The sequence below is a fragment of the Lottia gigantea genome (genome assembly GCF_000327385.1).
Source record: "Lottia gigantea unplaced genomic scaffold LOTGIsca_67, whole genome shotgun sequence".
Lineage (NCBI taxonomy): Eukaryota > Metazoa > Mollusca > Gastropoda > Lottiidae > Lottia > Lottia gigantea.
In genome coordinates, this window is record NW_008710284.1 from 379,620 (window position 1) to 398,409 (window position 18,790).

Below are 18,790 nucleotides of genomic sequence, written 5' to 3' on the forward strand. Positions count from 1 at the left end.
TTTCTTGTGGACCGCTTTTCAACAGAAATATGTTTCTGAAATAATTCTGAATCTGCATGAAGGCAGCCACATTCTGAGACAGTTCTGAATTCCTACAACTCAATGGAACATATTTCAGAATAGAATGCCTGTCAAAATTACAGAAGAAACTCAAAAGGAAATAAAGAACAAAACAAAAGTGTGGATTTTTTCTTTCTGGGTAGAAATCTTCTAATTGAGTGGAACTTTTTCTTCTGGTAGTGGGGTTGACTTGCTGGTTGTTAGGGGCGTTGCATCTCCTTCTCCTCCCACATCCTCTTGTAGCTCCTCCCCCAATTCTTGATTAGATTTACTTCCTGTGACCTTGGCCTGAATAAAACCCTAAATAAGATTACAAATATTAAAGGTGAGGGTTATTTATTAGTAAGTGAGTTCTCTCCCTTCTTTCACCAATAAATAGCTAATAACTACGTCTTCTAATAATACTAATTATTAAAATAGACAACCATATCCCTTTAAGTATTTCTAATATGTTATTCATGCTACTATTAACCTAATGGTGCCAGCACACGGACAGTTTTTGTTGCAGACACGAATTTTCAGACACAAAAATCAGCAACAAAAACCGTTCGTGTGCCGTCACCATAAAGCTATCCTTTCAATAATACATTAATATGTTTGAATATAAATCTATAATATACATTAACACATAAACACAGAGATTAATAGTTAGAATTTATTATTATGTGATGTAGAAATAACAAACATGCAATACAGTGGGTAAAAATAAAATCAAAACACAAGATAACACATCCTATTTCTGCTCCAGACTATAGGCCTGTAACACACAAGTTCTGTGGTTTATCACAGATACCTTGGTATATCAAAGAAGATATTAAATAGTAATAAAATGAGAGACTATCTAACGTATAAACACCAGTAAAATGAATGATGACAGGGGAGACTACTACTACTACTACTACTGTGTGAAGAGAGCTGAGCGATAAACTGTTATATCAAGATTCGTGCTGTCAGCAAAACCAAAACACTTTGGAATATTTTCATGAATGTTTTGTTAGACAGGACCATATCATCCTGGTGTATTGGTTCTGATTCTGACCAATGGCAAATAAAAAGTCTATTAAAATTCTGAATGTAATTATTCTTGTAAAATATACGTTGTTTATATTAGGATATTGTAGCCTACTGACGTTTTTAAAGAATCTCAGACCAATATCGCCCAGCCCACAATGAGAGAGAAGAGAGAAGAGAGAAGAGGGACTATTACTGAGACACCACTCACCAATTTATCTTTGAGATTTTCTATGGACCGGGAGGACTAGGGGAGGGAAATGTAAGAGATGATCAGAGATGCTTAGAATGATAAACGATGCTCGGAGAAAACCACATTCAAAAATTTTAACTTGGGCAATTATTCTCTAAAACTTATTATAACACGATATCAGTAATTTCCTTTTATCTTTCATTGTATAAACAAGTGGGAGGAGCCTAACTGTGCTATAACAAGGTTTTATTCGTGGTTATAAGAGAGGGGAGTGACTGAAACTATGCTATTAACATTACTTATTGAATGATCCAAGATAGCTATATATTAATTGTGTCAACTTGCTTCAGTTTAACGAATGATTTAGGATAAGAAATAACTGTAAGTTTACAACTTTTGTTAACATTATGATAGAATGTCTATTGGTGAAATAACAGCCAATCTTTATTAACGATCACATCATTAAAGGTTTGTTTTAAAGTTCTAAGTTTTAGAGAATAAATCCCAGATATTAAGCTATGTATATAGGTATGAATATATTCCTCAAATCCCTTTGATTAATCATGCTACAAGATCTACTATCCTCTAGCTACCAATCAGGACTGTTGATTTGATGGTATTTACCAGTCATGTCTGACTACAGCTTTAAATAGTCTTAATATGATTGAAATCTTGGGGAATTTTTGATAAATATAGCCCAGCACACAATTCAAACAAATACTTCAAATATTTGTCATGAATAAGCTTATACTACAATTATTTTTTATCTCTTTTTTAAGAAAACTGTCAGACATGACTGGTCAATACTTTCAATCAACAACCCTTCTGTATTTTGACCAATATATATATGGCTGTGTTAGATCAATAATCAAAAAACAAAGGAATATTTTATGGTATAACTGACTTCTTTATTAACAAAGTTTGTAATGTTTACACCATAATATATTTCCTTGTGTTTTATGTTAATACGTGCTCTCTGCTTCTAAATATCCTTCAAAGCTTATGTTAGATCAATAGTTCAGGTCATTTGACAAGTGCAAAATTATTTTTTGGACAATATCAAAAATTAGCTCAACATCTTCACAACAGTATGTGAAATAAATGACTGACTTACCTTCACGTTAGTGTATGTATGTTCTACTTTCTCTTCTAGTGATTTGAACGTAGGTGAATTCCTAAAAAACAAGTGTTTACCATTAATATATTAGCTACGTTTCCATTCACTGACTCCTTGTTCGTCAAGTATGCTCCATTTTTGAAACTGGTAAAGAGGTACTGATAGCGTTGATTTGTACCATTCCAATTTTAATTCAAAAGTTTTTGGTTCCTGCAATTTCACTAAATCTCTCTAGAAGTAGGTAATATTCTATCAAATTGATGTATTCCAATGCTGAAATCCACAGTCCCTACTTGTAACCTAAGCCATTGCTTCTATAAGAGAGTTTCTCTTATAAAACCTTACACTAAAACTAAGCATATTAAGGCATCACTATTGCCAAGACTCATAGATATCATTCAGTCAACAATTAATACTTACTTGATGTCTCCTAATTTTTTCGACACGACACCTCCGACGGCAGAAAATGCTGAGCTTGTTTTCTCCGTGGCTGTTTTCATCATTCCGGATGTCTTCTGATAACTGAAACATACAGAAATTATCTTGGTTAAACCACAGATAGAGCCATGTGAACCATGCTTGATAACTTGACAGTATTACAAAGTCAGGTCGTATTGTAACTCAAAATATATATATTTAAAACAGTGATATATTGGGTGTAGAGTTTAAGGAAATTAAGACACACGAGAAGTTGAAATATTATAGAAAGCAATCATACTAGAAAACACAAGCTAATACATGTATAGGCATCAACTAAAGTGAAAACAAGGGAGAACTAAAAAGCAAGCGGGTGATAGAAGAGTAAGGAATGTGGTACCATAAAAGCAAACTATATACAGCTAAGATTGTTTTGATTAAATAAAATTCACTGCCTCTAACGAAACTATTTGGATAAAGTGGACCACAGTCCCATCTTTTTATTGATAAAGGTTGTGGTATAAACGATGATGGGGGTATATCAATGAAGAATGATGATAAAGTAAAAATGAAACGAAACAAACAAAAAAACAAAGTAGAAACTTACACAGGAGAACTAGAAATCTTATCGTTAATCTGATGCAATTTTTCATTTGTCTTTTGATAACTGAAACAAAATGGTAGGACCTAGAACTACATTATCTATAAACTACAGTGTTCGGTGGATGACAAGTTAACGTCTACTTCCAGTTAACTGATATCGCAGACTAGCTTAGACCTACATAGTCTAAAAACAAGGCTAGTTGTTAGATGACAAGTTAATGTCTGCTTCCAGTTCACTGTTATCGCAGACTAAACTATTTGATAGAAACTAAATATTTGATAGTATTGTGCTTAATCTATGAAATTGATGAAGTGAACACTATGTTAACAGTGAAAATATCGTGTTATTTTTCTAATCTTGAAACTAAATAGCTGATTATATTTGTGCTGAAGCTGTGAAATTGCTGTTAGAACAATAAGATGAAATATATATCCACAATATAACCCATTAAGATTTACAGTACACAAAAGCAAGACCCAATGATAGCATGATTTGAAATGATGAAACCACACGTTAATAGAAAACCCACACAAACCCTGAACAGGCAACATAATAATACATATTACATGAAAATAACTGTAACTTGACACTGAGACCATAAGTTGCCATTGGTTCCATTCTCCTCAATGTTTAAAAATTCTGAGCCAGTGATGCTAGTTTCCGTATATTGCAATCCACCCAAAAATATAATAGTTCTGAGTACAGGGCCAATGCTTCCGAGAGTCCACACCTAAAATAACCTGATTTTACTTACGAATCTGAACCTCGAATCTGTTCAATACCAGACGCCATGTCAGCCTTGAATTCTTGGAATGGCGTGATTCCCATCTTTCTCTTTAATTCTGTTGAGTAGCGAACTTTGGTGCCTAAAACTTGTCTCAATGTAGCTATCTCACCCTCAACCTAAATATCAGGTACAAAATAGTTAAAAGAATTTAAATAACTTAAAGATTAACAATTTATTACTCTAATAAGGGATAAGGACACTCAAATTACTAGAGCTAATCTCATGTTGTCGACTCATATGTTTCTGATACAACAATGACATGGTGGTTAATTTTCCTTTACATATGAGCAAAGTACATGATCTCGTGGATCATCAGGAGTAAGAAATCAAACAACGATGGATAAGAGGTTCGAAAATATGGACGAAGTTACCTTAATAAATACAGATAAGTAAGAAAAATCACTGAACAGAAGAAAGAACATGGTTGTATTTACCTTAATAAGTTCCTCCTTTAATTCTAACATCATTTTCTCCTTCTCAACAGGATCCTGGTAGACGGGCGTGTCTTCATCTATCCCACTACTAGCACTGTGAACACTCCCCATACTTCCTTTCTCAAACGTGGTGGGGGAACTCAGGTTATCAAACGAGTGTTCATCTGAAAGTATATTAACAGAAATCATGACAAGTAACGTCAGACAAAATTCAAGCTCTTACTAATATAACTCTTAGAAACCTTACAACAGAACCTGATACATATTGTTACTTAGAGTTTGAAGCTGTTCGATATTCAGACTGAGCGTGAAACCCTTTCGTAAATCTGATTTCAGCAATTAACTCAAACAGTCTGAATGATAAACTGATAATATAATAATATCCAGGCATATTAAAACATGGTACCTTCAAACTCATTAGATTTGAATTCCTCGTCATCTGAGAGCGTTGCATCATGGGTAATACTGAGATAATTGGAATAGTCGCCAAGGGAACTAATCATATTTTTATAATCCTCTTCTTCTCTTTCAATATTTTCATTATCATCTGTTTTTAACGACGCTGAATTCCCGTTTGATATTTGACGTCTGATATTTTTTGGGAGTGTTGCATCTTTTTCTATGTCCTTCATTTTTGTAAATTTTTAGCCCTCGTCAAGAGACTTGTATCATTGAAACAAAGTTAACTATATATACATGTACATATAGAGGTACAGTTGAAGATAATGTGATAATACCACTCAATATTCTGATGTCTGTGATATACCACTACAAACTTTTATTCCAGTTCTAGTAGACCACTATTCTAAGATTCTTACAATTTAACAAAAATCCAATTTCAATTATTTTAAAAAAAGCATGACAGAGAAATCCACTTGAACGAATATGACAGAATCTGATGAGAAAGTACAGAATCACTACAGATCTAATAATAGTTTCCTTTATTCCATTTTGTAGAAAGAAAAAACTACATGTACTGAAAATTATACTGACACAATAAGACTGTATTCAGACTATAAATAACTATATTTCATCTATTGATAAGTGATATTCAATAAGATATCAGTCCAATATCAACTGATATTTCACCCCTCCTATTTATAATCCTTCATATCATATCCTTTTAATGATAACAACTCAATATTTACACTATAACACCTTGGTTCACCATGGGAGCTTATTTAAAACCAACACAATCCAACTATTTAAATATTATGTAAGACTATTGTACCAAGTCCAACTTCCAATTCCAGCTTGCGAAATTTACAACAATTGAGAACTAGGTATAAAGACAAATGAAACTAATGTTCACATAATCATACTCAGAATATATCCCATGTTATTTGAGTATATATCATATTTACAAATACATCATCGAACGACATACAATACAGGTTTAAATGTCCAGCAACTAACAAAAAATCACAGTCTCTATAACAGTAACGTAAACAAAATCCTGCGCAGAAACGAAACACTCTGGATATTTGAAATCTTTTACACTTATGTCTTGTATCCACTGAAAATGTTCAGAGTTTGACTGGCCGAGGAGTCTGAAGAACTAGTTAATATACCCAGTGATAAAGAAAGGGCACCTGCTTCAGTGACCAGCTCATTAGTGTAAAGGTGCTATATTAGTAAACAACACAACATAATAACTGTGACAAACATATCCATTGATTGCCACATCTACACCTAATACCACATAAAGACATCTAGAAGCCCAGAATATCATCTACCACACATGATTGGTCAAGCCTTAATTCATTATCCAATCAAATCACTTGCTCAGCAAACCAAAAACTACCAGAATTAAAGTCATTACCTATCAATCAATCTCAATGACAAGCCTATAATCTATTTTTAAATTAATGTTTTTACTAACTGACATTTGATTGGTGATTAGAAAATAAAAAAGACTGTTTATCCAATCAATGTGCAGCGAAATCAAACTGGTATGAGTTTGTCCAATGATAGGAGAGGTAGTTCAATAGGTTAGTTAGTATGCCCTCTGGTCAAACCAATAAATAGCAAGATTTATATTTGTCATCTTATATAATCTATTATTTAGAGACATTACTTCAGAATTTATAAGTTACTACAGTTTGCCAATAGAGAGCCAAGATCATTGTATGTTAAACCCAACTTAGGTTCACGAGGAACCTGACTACCAGCTAGTCATTTGCTAAACCTTTTAGCATTGATCTTTTCCAGATTATCCGTGTCCACTTACAGCTGGGTCGATTGGAATCATACGAAAAGATGACTTATTCAAGATAACCAGACGTTCAAACAATGACTGAAATTAGAACCCCTGACCACCAGCAATTTGACGTAACCAAGCAAATTTCCTGTAATTATCGGTATGTAACATACAACCCCACAACCCATCCTCAAAAATGAAACAAGAAATATTTACCTAAAACGATGTAAGAATTCTCAATGCTTTCATAACCCTGATAAATCTCAGAGAACATTTTGATGGAACAGTACCCTGTCTGACTAAACTCTACTACCCTGACCGGCATAAGCTACGTGACTGACAGTTCTGACTAATTGACTGACAGCAGTTCATGGAAATGAAATTAAACAACTAGCCAAATCAATAATGCAATTAAAATTTGAATTGATGCATGACAATGGGCATTTTTCAATTTTTTATACACATTTTTCATTTTGACCCAAATCTAAGAACATATGATGGTTAACCTGATACTCGATGTCCAACAGAGGTTTGTGATTCCGGGATTTCTAAGATGCCCTAAATATTTCAATGCTGCTTTAAATCAGTAGCCTAATTGTTGTGTTAAAAACACTATTCCTGTTAATTTGTGACATATTGCCATTGAAAAAGTGAGTTATGAAACATAATATTGAGTCTTGTTATTTTATTATTGTATTATTTTATTCTTTTGGTTATTTCAAATGTAGTTTGTCCGATGATACGCTGTTGTTATGGATTTTGGATTTCCTTTTGCAGTTTGGATTGTTAGTACTTGGTTTATTTATGCCTAATTTGAAGGAAAATTTTAAACTGATATTAAGGTGTAAACATGTGATAATCTATCAGAGATACTTATACAGAATTTGTTCATGATGGTGGCCTCAACTCTGACCTACCTTCTGATCTATTAAATAATAAAAAGTGACTACAAAATGACAGTTGGATGTTTGTCTTCATGTTTTAGTCTATAATAATTGCCTGATTAAAAGAATTGTGTTTGAATTGAGGCGTTTCTACTTTACGACTTTACTGTCTACTGCAGTACTGAGGGTCAATTTTAATTGATGTTGTGATAAACTTGCCTCTCTCAATCAAGACAATCACTGGTCAAAATTATTTATAAAATATAAAACAATAGAAGCATGCACCAGTTAATGTCTGACTGTTTCTTTCATTTGGCAGCAGCTGCTACACTCTGAAAACAAATTGAATTTGACACACACAGACTGGCAGACGAATTTTGACATAAAAACCTTTTCCCTTAGCCATTACGCCTGAAATATCCATTCCAACTATGAAACTATGTTACGTACCACTGCTTCGACTGCTTTCGAGCAGATTTTCTTCTTTTCCGTCTTTAGACATAGTATTCTATTCCAATTGTATGACAAATTTTCAGCAGCTTATCGAGTTGGCAGGTTCTCGTATGTGTAAAACGTCATAAATGTTGTCATTTGTCCCACTTTTGATGACGTATCATCTTTTGCTTTCATTACTTCTTCACTTTTTTGCACTAAAAAATAGTGTTACAAATTGTAGTCTCAAATCAACATTATCGATTTTTTATTTGGTTGTTAATTACACAACATGATATTGTGTCCTATTTTAATATTTGTACGTTTTATTTTTTTTTTAGGCAAGTCACGCACCGGAAGTTTCATCTGCGAGATGACTGGACTCAGACAACAAACAATTTCTCCGCTTTGGCGTTAGACTACAAGTTTGGCCACCAGATATATTATTTTGCGGGATTACAATGACCTGCTTTGTGGTTCTAAAAATGAATCTTAATATTATGCTTAACACCAACCAGTAGCCCAACTACCGTAGGGACTGGTTGAACCAATTCCACGTGTCCCCACTCCCAGAAAAAAATGCAGGAGAGCCCCGGTTAACATTGTATGCTTACTCTTCATGAAAAACAACTAAAATTAGAAGGTGATCTAGGCCTACAGGTATCATTTAAGTCTGGGTAGGGTCTACGTTTCATTGGTAGCTTTAGATCTATTGAAACATCAAACAATATGCCTAAAAATTGAAATAATGTCCTTTAAGCCATGGACATTAAAATGAGACAACTCTAACAATTGAAAACCACAGATATAAAAAATGACAGACAAGTCAAATTCAGGTCTATACGTGAGGAGGCGTGGTCGAATATTGAACAAATTATCGCTTCAATCAACTATAGGCGTACCGTTAAACAGCCCCTGATTTCCGACTGATCGGCGACAAACCGATTTATTAGACAATTTATTTTTAATTCATTTTTTTTTTCATTGAGAAAAATATGGGCAGACGAAATTATAATTCAATTCATTTTACATTTCACAAGACTTTGTAATTTTTATCAAAATATTTTCTCAATCCTCGCATTGATTGGCTTATGTTTAAGATACAAACCGAAAGGGTGTAATATTTGCGCGTATTTCCTTATTAGCATATATTCGATGTATTAGATTTAATATTTTCTTTGCTTTCCCCATACGAGGCCCATTATTTTTCGATTTCCTCCTTTAAGCATTATTTTGTAACATAATAATTAAAATGAAATATATTTAAAAATAAAATGAATAAAACGAATTGAACAATGGAAAATGAAATAATGGCATAAATTTGCATAAATTTGCATATGACATTACTAGTTTTTCATGGTTTTATTAGGCCCTATACGTTTTATTTAAACTACTACCCCACCAAACTCTGCCTTCCCATCCAAAACCCCTTTCCCCACGCACTAAATGAAATAACTATCTTCGGCCTTGTGGAATGTTCCTTTTTAATTCTTTTCCACATATATTTTTCGACAGCAGGAAAGATAAATATATGATAAACCTTCAATAAAATTTTTAGTGTAATCAGCCCTTTAATAATTATCACGTGATCAATTAATTACGTATTTGGAAATTGTTATCGTTTCCGTTTTGACATCGCCCAAAAATCTCACCCACAAATATGACGTAATGCATTACTAAGATGCTAAAACAATGCACCCAAACAATATCCTGTTAAATATTTGCATAAATTTGCATATCATTAACATTCCGATACATTAAAATATTATGAAAACCACAAAAATTAATTTTAGTAATTCCATTAATTTGAATCACAGCATGTAGGTCTAAGCGTCTGCCTCCCTAAACTAAGGTGGAACCCCCCAAACCAAGAATTAGTCTGAATAAACAGGGACCCCTGGCTTAAGCCACTGAATTTCGTCGGTTCTTGAATGCCGACGATAAATATTTTATCTAACCCGTAGTTTCCGGGATACTGGCCACGTATTCTCGAAACGATCCCAGCGCTAGGATATCCTAGATGCATTGTTAGAAGTGAAGACACCAGAACATCCTAAAAGATTTTTTCGATAATACACCGCCAGTGGTAAGCCTATTATATAATATAAAAATTGATCAGAATGAATAAGCTATGAGAATATGCTACGATGATCCGCCTGTCTAGAATGTCGGTTGGAAGAAGGAATTTCTCTTTCATTGAGTCAACTTATCCAATCCTTTTCTTATTTACCCTCAAGAGGTTTTCGATATTTCCAGGTCAATCTGAAATCATAGCCGCTTTAAGAACGAAAATAATCTCGGCTTTTTATTGACTTTTAAGATGACTGTTTCGAGGCGAATAAAGTTGATATGCGTTTACCATAGAGTTATATTAATTCTCCGTTATAACTTTATGGCGAATATCCAATTGTGTATTTGTTGGAATACTTAGACTGTCGAAGAAGATGTTTGAGCGAATTCTGGATCGCCAGATGCCACTGTGAGATTGGGTTTTTCAACTTAACATCCTGAGAGTCAGATAGGCAATAATGTTCCGCTAGGACTATTTATTCTGTCCTTCGTCTAAACTCAATTGGGTTTCATTAAAGGCTATTTCTGAAATTTGCTGGCAATATTTCAGTGTATTTCGATTGATTTGACTGACCCCAAGGCACATACATCCCAAATAGAAAATTTACTGATAAAATTCCTGTCTTCTGATTGGTCCATTGGTCGTTATCAGTTTAATATTTATAGAGAAAGTAATAGAAAGTTGAAATTAATTGTCATTTTCCATACATCGTTTAATTCCACGTTTTAATCAAGTTGTTTTCAAATTTCGGATATTCAAATAGGATCATTTCGTACGTGCATATGCAGGTGCATTATCAACCGTGGATTAAGATATCACTGGATATTAAAAGCATTGAAAGCAAGTTGAAATTGGAGAGTGGCGAATTAAATTAAATTAACTTTTATAATTTATTTTGAAAATTGTTATTCTCAGTCAGAAATATTGCGTGGATATTAATTCATTCGATTAATTTTTCGATAAAAATTATCGGAGTAACTACAGTAATAAAATTAGTACTTTGTTGTAAAATTGAAATGAAAGAATGGAAATTTTAATCGGAGATCAGACCTTAAATAAGATAGAATACACAATGTGTGATAAGAACCTAAAATAAACAAATTAATCTCAAAACAAATAAACAAACCCAGAACACTCTCGTTATTCGACAAAAAAGGACAGAAAAAATCGCCAAAATGGATAAACGGTGTGTTTGGATGCTAGTGGTGTCATTACTAATATTCCGATTGGATTTAATATATTCTTCACCAGTCAAATTACTCGTGGACAATTCTCTGTCGGATAATTCCAATTCGGACAAGTTACTCTCCGATGAATTACTTTCCGACGATTCAGAAATTATGGTAAGTAAATTAATTAATAGATTTTCAACATACCCCTAGTTTCAAAAAAGAGATACTAAAATATTTAGTTAAACCACCCGAAAAATAAATGTTTAAGAGATTATTTTCCTTCCGATTTTGATTAGAGTTTCAGAATTGTAAGATACTCAATTCCGATGAAAGCAGACGACGATAATACTCACTTTTCAAATTTTACATAAACATTTCGTCGATTTGAAAAGAAATTCTATTCCAAAATATTCCTCTATATATTTATATATAATTTTGCGCTCTTTTGAGTTGCCATCTAAATAGAAACAATTAGTATAATTGTTCACTGGTAATACACGTACATTGTATATTGTTGGATTTTGCTTTTACTTTTATAATTAGAACATAAATCCACTGGCTTAATTTGGAGTAATTTCTAAAGAAAATTTCCGTAAATCCGTAAAAATTACCGTCAAAATGATCACAACAATGCCCTGTATTTGTACACAATCAAATTTCATAATTTAATATGATTTTTTCTAACAATTGAAAGAGAAATCACAGTTAAAAATCACTGAAGTGAATAATTATTTATTGAAATAAAAAAGATATTTGTATTGTACCTGAAAAATATTTGAATGAATTGTTAATATTATCTCCTTTACGATCTGTCACTCGCCTTAAGCCAGTTGAGAGCGGAAATTCATTTACATCAGGGCCCAGGTGAAACAGACGCTAGGGGGGTGGGGACAGTAAAAGTTACCCTTTACCACGATACGGACTGTGGCCAAAATTATTAACATTGTTTCATTAACCACAAAAAGGTTGAAAAAATAGGGGCTTTGTCCAAATCTATTTCATTTACAAAAATAATGGAATGTTACTTAATTTGTTACATTGGGACAGTGAGCAAATTAGTTACACCTATTATTACATTGGGGCAGTGAGCAAATTAGTTACACCTATTATTACATTGGGACAGTGAGCAAATTTGTTACACTTATTATTACATTGTTTACTGTTATTACATTTACAACAATTGGGGCCGTGCGCAAAATTATCATTTGATTGGGACTGTCAGAATAACGACTCTGTCTTGAATGATATACCATTACCGGTACCAACAATGTTAAAAACAAGAACCAGGGAAGAGGACTGGTGTTAGTAAGCAGTAAGCAAACCCTGTAACATACTGACATTATGTTACACCATGTCTTGTATCACTGGAGATGCCTGCAGGCCTCGTTTTATGGTATTTTTATGAATTGTATATTGAAATATTGATAGGAATCTCGTCTCGCCTTAAACAATATTCAAACATCATCTTTTTCAATTAATACATTGACGTCTTTCATTTCTTTTTCAAAAATTTTTCAAAAATTCACGCCCTATTAAAGGAATACGTATACAAACTAGAAACATTTCTATATCAGACTAACCAAAAGTAACAGATTGGGTGAACGAATCCAACAGTACAAAAGCGAACCACATTCAAATAGTATTTCCATAAGTATAGAGAATGAGGTGGGATAAGGTTTGGGCGTGGCGGTATACATCAAAGAAAGATAACTCTGAAAAAAGTAAATATGGGCAATTTGTTTCATTACATCATAAGAGATACCTGGTTTTTATCTGATTTGTTTAAATAAACAATGTATCACTTAGTATTAATATATATTTTTAGATATAACCTAAGATTTCAAGGTAGAGCCTTGGACCAATCGTGAATTTTAAGGATTTAAAATGATTTTATTCCAATTTCATTCAGTGGTTCTTGCAATTCCACTAAAACTAACCGTATTATGAAATAATCATAGCAAAATGTGAGGGGGTTGTCTTATTATAGTCCAATCTGACAACAAATTGTGAATAATTCCAGGTTGGTCCAGATGATATCCACGATGACCAGACAGTAGAAGAAAGAAAAGTTGTATGGTCGACATTACAACTATTAGAAACTCGTATAGCTCGTCAAAAACACAAACCAATACAAGTAAGTTTAGTACTACTCTTTGTGATATCGGCCAGTGCTTCCCCCTTAATACTACTTTCATCAGGGGCCCCACTTTAACCTGTTTGACCTACGACCTTTGTTGACTACGTTACCATTGAAGAAACCATTGGAATTATTGATGACTTGCTGTGAAGACACACGGGAAGAATATCTTAAACAAGACATCTATATCTACATTTTGATCTACACACGACCTATGCTGACCCATGTCCGAATTGATTTCTATATAACTGTACATGGTGGATCAATGCAAGATCACACTGGGTGCTGGAGACGTATTGTTGGTGTCAGGAATCACCAATATTGACTCGACTGACTGTCGTTTCTCATTCCACTCAATCAACACAATAATCCTATATTCCTGGTCTCAAATAGGGTAAGGGGGTAGGAGAGGGTCTTTTAGTAACTTTAAGAATAAATTGGTCACTGACCTCAACCACCACCACCCCCCCCCCCCCCCCCCTCATCTCATATTGCTCTCATTTTTGACACTGTTTCTGTCTCTTCCAGAAAAACAGACCTGTATCCAAAACAACCAACCTCCTATTTGAAGGTGACATCATGCTGCGACCATCAGAGGCAGTAGAAAAGGTGGAAGAAAATTCTGAACGACAGAAACGAAAGATGACTTCTAAGGATTATAAAATGTGGGATTTCCCCATTCCTTACAGATTCGATACGAAAGGGAAAGCAATTCATGGTAAGATGCACATCTTAGCTAAACACGACGAAGATCGCGGTGTCGAAAAAAAGGGGGGGGGGGGGGGTAGTCAGCAGACGTCGAGATGGCAAGGTCCACAGATGTCAAGATGGTGCGAAGCCCACTAAACCCCAGAAGGTGTGAGGCCCACCGATGTCATCTCATCCGACGTGAGGTTCCAATAATTCCATATACATTGGACCAGATATCAGAGCCTTTTAGGTGAAAATCTATTCTGTTACAGATGAGGTAGAGAAGAGCCATATCCGGAAGGCGATCAGACACTGGGAAGGCAGGACGTGTATCACATTTGAAGAAGTAGATGCTAACTATACAGCCATGAAGCCAGTCATATTGTTTAAAAAAGACATTGGATGTTGGTCCTACGTAGGAAAGGAGAAGGCTTTTAGAGAACAAGAAGTCTCAATTGGTGCTGGCTGTTTCAATGTAAGTTTTTTTCTTTAAGGATAATGGTCCTGCAGACCATAGGTGACCCCGTCCTAGGACCTTGGTTCCCACAAGGGGTATCTAAGAGGTCTCTTGGATAGCATTGAATAATGGTGGATTCAGACCTTCCGGGGTAGGACTACCAACAAATGCCACAGAAATACCTGATAGGTCTCTTGGACAATTTTGAATAATGGTGTATTAATGGCGGTTTTCCAATTCAAATTCCAGGTTGGAACCATCATTCACGAAATAGGTCACGCCATTGGATTCTGGCACGAGCAATCTCGACCAGACAGAGACGATCACGTGACTGTGCTGTATGAAAATGTCAAATATGGCAAGGATTATAACTTTGTGGAAGAATCCTGGCGTGACGTCATTAATCTGGGTATACCTTATGATAGTGGATCCATCATGCATTACAAATCAACTGTAAGTACTTAAGAAGTTTTTAAGACCACATTTTGAGATATTCCAGAGTGCGCAAAGTTTGATTGGTGATCTGAAATGGATCCCTTGATGGTCACCTGCGTAGTATCATTCCGGTGTAGACTGTTGAATGTAAATATAAAACTTTTAACAAGAGCAAAATATTTCCCTTCAATCTTTTTTTTTTGAATCTTTTTAAGGAATATTCGTACAATGATCAGGTGATGACGATTAAAACAATAGATCCTTTACTCCAGAGAGTGCTAGGTCAGAGGGTGGAGTTATCGTTCTTTGATACCAAACTAGCCAACCTGGCCTACTGTAACAGTAAGTGTTTTCTTATCAACATACGTGAACTTTTCAAAAAACAAAAAGAGGGTTTGGGCATTGCCTGACCATCTTCCGAATTTTCTGACCGAATCAAGTCATCAGTAGACTGGTAGCCTAGTCGGGAAATCCCAGCCTAGTACAAATGAACGAATGACGAACTAGAGGGGATTCGAACTCCACCATATTGCTTAACATTGATATTGTTCTTACTTCCAGAGAAATGTCCACAAGCACTAACAGAAAACAACTGTCGACATGATGGATACACAGATCCTCTCAACTGTAACAGATGTAGGTGTCCGGAAGGTCTGCGTGGAGCCCAGTGCGAGACCGTGGCTCCTGCTCTCGGAGGTAATATCTCTTTTGTGACATCCTTAAATTATCCTTAAACCTTTCCTTGGCCTCCGATACTCATCTTGGTGATAAACCAGCTGGCTGCAGCCTTATATTAAACTTGTGGATTAACTAGCGTATATCGAAGGCTTCCTTATAATCAGAATAGTATAGGAATTGAATCTTGTACTTTCAGAGCCATGTGGAGGGACATTACAGATTGAAGGTACAGAAACGTATAAAATAACAACACCTGGATTTCCTTATAACTTTCGTCCTGGACAACGCTGCTATTGGTTGATCAAGGTAAGGGGGCTAGTTACTGGATGTCCGTAACGATAGCAAGCTACAGCAAGTGGTAATCTGGAAAGGGGGTTTGAGCAAAAATTGGCACTGACTTTTCACTGATTAGAATATGATTTTAAAAGAAAATTAGCCTTTTTGGGGTTTTTTGTTTCAGGCTAAAAAAGGCAAATCAGTCTACCTGAATGTTTCCAGTAAGAATTTTATGTTCACACCCAACTGTTCCAACTCGACACGAATACCATGTACTGAAGATTTCCTGGAAGTCAAATACCATACTAGTTTTGGTGGAACTGGTGCACGGTAAGTTCCTGAAATAGAACCAGACAAACATGTAGTGGAATGGGTGAACTTTAGCAAACACAACCGTGAAAGAGAATAAGATCCTGTCTTGTGATCTCTGTCGGACCACAATTTAAAATATTGCTCTGTACCATCAATAATGCAAAGTTATTCTTTCGTTTCATTGTTGATGTTATAAGACATGTTCAATGGTTTATTTGTGAATGTTATGGTTTCTTTTAGGTTTTGCTGTACCGTACCTCCCAACAAGATTATTGTCTCAGAGGGCAATGAGATGCTAGTCATATTTCGATCTACTTCCGGTGGTTATGGTGGGTTCCAGGCTTCCGTTTCATCCGGTAAGACAACTAAGATCTAAGACATTTGTGCAGGTACTCTTATAGATCGTATAGTGCGCATTGTAGTTGCAAGTATATGGTATATGTCTTGATGTCGTATAGTGCGCATTATAGTCGGAAATCTATGGTTTGTGAATCTTGATTATTGGTATTGTTTCAGAATCATGTGGAGGCTGTACGACCGATGAACCGTTAGAACAGAAGGCGTGTGTCAGACATGTCACTAGGTCATGCATACAGGAGTGGCAAGTGAGAGTGAAGGAAGAGTGCCCTGTTTTTTTCATACCCCCTGGGGCTGATTGTGGTGGATATGTGTAAGTCAGTTTGAATACTCACGCCCCTGTCCTCTATCCCTATCTCGAATGCTTTGTCTCAGAATTGTAAAGGATCCTGGCATCGGATTTGAAAGATTCCGGGACTGAAAGGGTTTAGTTTCTTCTTTTAAACTTTAATTTTCCATGTATTTTTCAGAAACAAAACGATGAGAAGAAAGTCGACGTGTGATGAAGAAGAAAAATATTGCTGTGGAAACAGGAAGTTGGTAGATGGCAAGTGTATTGGTGAGTAACAGCCATCCGTAGTACCTTTCAGAATCCGAATCCGAGGTTCGGTTCTCATGAAGTTTGGAGATACAGCCTGCAATTCCGTATTCAAAATGTAATTCACTAGATGAAATATAAAGCTATAAACCTTGAATCTTTAATCGTGGTCTGTGTCGAGTTAATCAAAAGATCTACTTCATTTCAGCATCGCAGAGGCGGATTGCAGCACCACCAACAACCACGACACAAAGAGTTAAAGTGTCTAACCATGTGGTAGTGAACTATTCCGAGACCAATATCAGCAACGACGTAAATGTCGGATGGTCGGATTGGACGGACTTGACGCAATGCTCGCGACAGTGTGGTGGGTGTGGGAGAAAGAAGGTGCGGCGGACTTGCGACTATCCTACAAGCTGTGGGTAAGTTCCTTTGAATGTACAATTTCTAGCGATCTGCAGAATATACTTATTCTTTTACGTTCTTTCTTACCTTCGACCATGCATTCTTGGCATATCCCATTCTGGAACCAGAAGACCACTATATAGTACTGTAGCTCAAAATCCATCCCACCCCATCACAGATAATCGATCATGATAGTATAGGAGACAACTGCACACATCTTCTACAAAGGTAACCTGTTCTTGTTCATCATCCATCCAGTCAAATAGATCTCAACCATTCCTCACCAATCTTGTTATTACAGTGGTAAAAGTTTAGAAGAAAAGACGGTAACGTGTAATATTGAGAAGTGTAAGATTAGTTTGGTTACTCTGTGTAACCAAGTGAGAAGAGTAGAGTATAGATGTGGTTTGTTCTGGCCACTGAAAACATGTACGAGGTAGGTCACGGCAGGTCGATTGTAATTCAAACATTGTTGATACATATACCATAAATTTGCGACTATAATGCGCACTAAATGACTTAAACATATATCATATAATTGCGACTATAATACGCACTATAACTCTATAGTAAAGTCAATGATAAGGTTACATAGGGAGTTGATACTGACAGTTATAATCTGACCATAATATGAAAATATGATTCTTTGTATATTTCAGATATCAGTCGTATTTATCTGTGTGTCAATCATATTGTTGTCAAGGTTTCAAACAAACAGTTAACGGAACCTGTATCCTAGCAACCTGAATTACATATATGTAACTTGTGTAAAAAATGTGTAAATTATGAAAAGAGGATGGTTGGGATCTCGTTTCATGTATCATAGTTCTAATATAGCTTACTGTTGATACATCATGTGGTATCTGGCGATTTTGTTTCTATCCATTACCCTGGGTATACTCACATATTCATGGTCGTTTGACCTGAATATTATAGATGAGATTCATTGACCAGGACAGACATTGAAAGGACAATACAAATGGTGGATTTTCCGATATACAAAAAGAAGCAAACATCTAATTTATTTATCAAGTAGAGTAGATGCGTTATCTGGTTTAACCAATAGCCAATGTGTTATCAACAATTTGTGTTACAATGTGCTAAATATAAACTATACCACGCT

General features: G+C 35.1%; 2 protein-coding genes across 2 annotated transcripts; one reads left to right on the plus strand and one right to left on the minus strand.

The window, feature by feature from the left end:
* Positions 1-210: 210 nt before the first annotated feature.
* Positions 211-5,255, minus strand: LOTGIDRAFT_235604 (hypothetical protein; the record flags this gene model as incomplete). Its single annotated transcript, XM_009065010.1, has 7 exons — positions 211-360; positions 2,379-2,439; positions 2,802-2,903; positions 3,406-3,465; positions 4,157-4,305; positions 4,624-4,787; positions 5,030-5,255. The coding sequence occupies 7 exons, from the start codon at positions 5,253-5,255 to the stop codon at positions 211-213; spliced, it is 912 nt and encodes a 303-aa protein (XP_009063258.1).
* A 6,130-nt stretch (positions 5,256-11,385) lies between these two features.
* Positions 11,386-18,414, plus strand: LOTGIDRAFT_167509 (hypothetical protein; the record flags this gene model as incomplete). The annotated part of the gene is made up of 15 exons (XM_009065011.1): positions 11,386-11,553; positions 13,403-13,516; positions 14,048-14,237; positions 14,482-14,684; positions 14,916-15,119; positions 15,317-15,443; positions 15,663-15,797; positions 15,976-16,085; positions 16,240-16,385; positions 16,608-16,723; positions 16,884-17,037; positions 17,195-17,283; positions 17,471-17,684; positions 17,969-18,103; positions 18,327-18,414. The coding sequence occupies 15 exons, from the start codon at positions 11,386-11,388 to the stop codon at positions 18,412-18,414; spliced, it is 2,193 nt and encodes a 730-aa protein (XP_009063259.1).
* Positions 18,415-18,790: the final 376 nt, after the last annotated feature.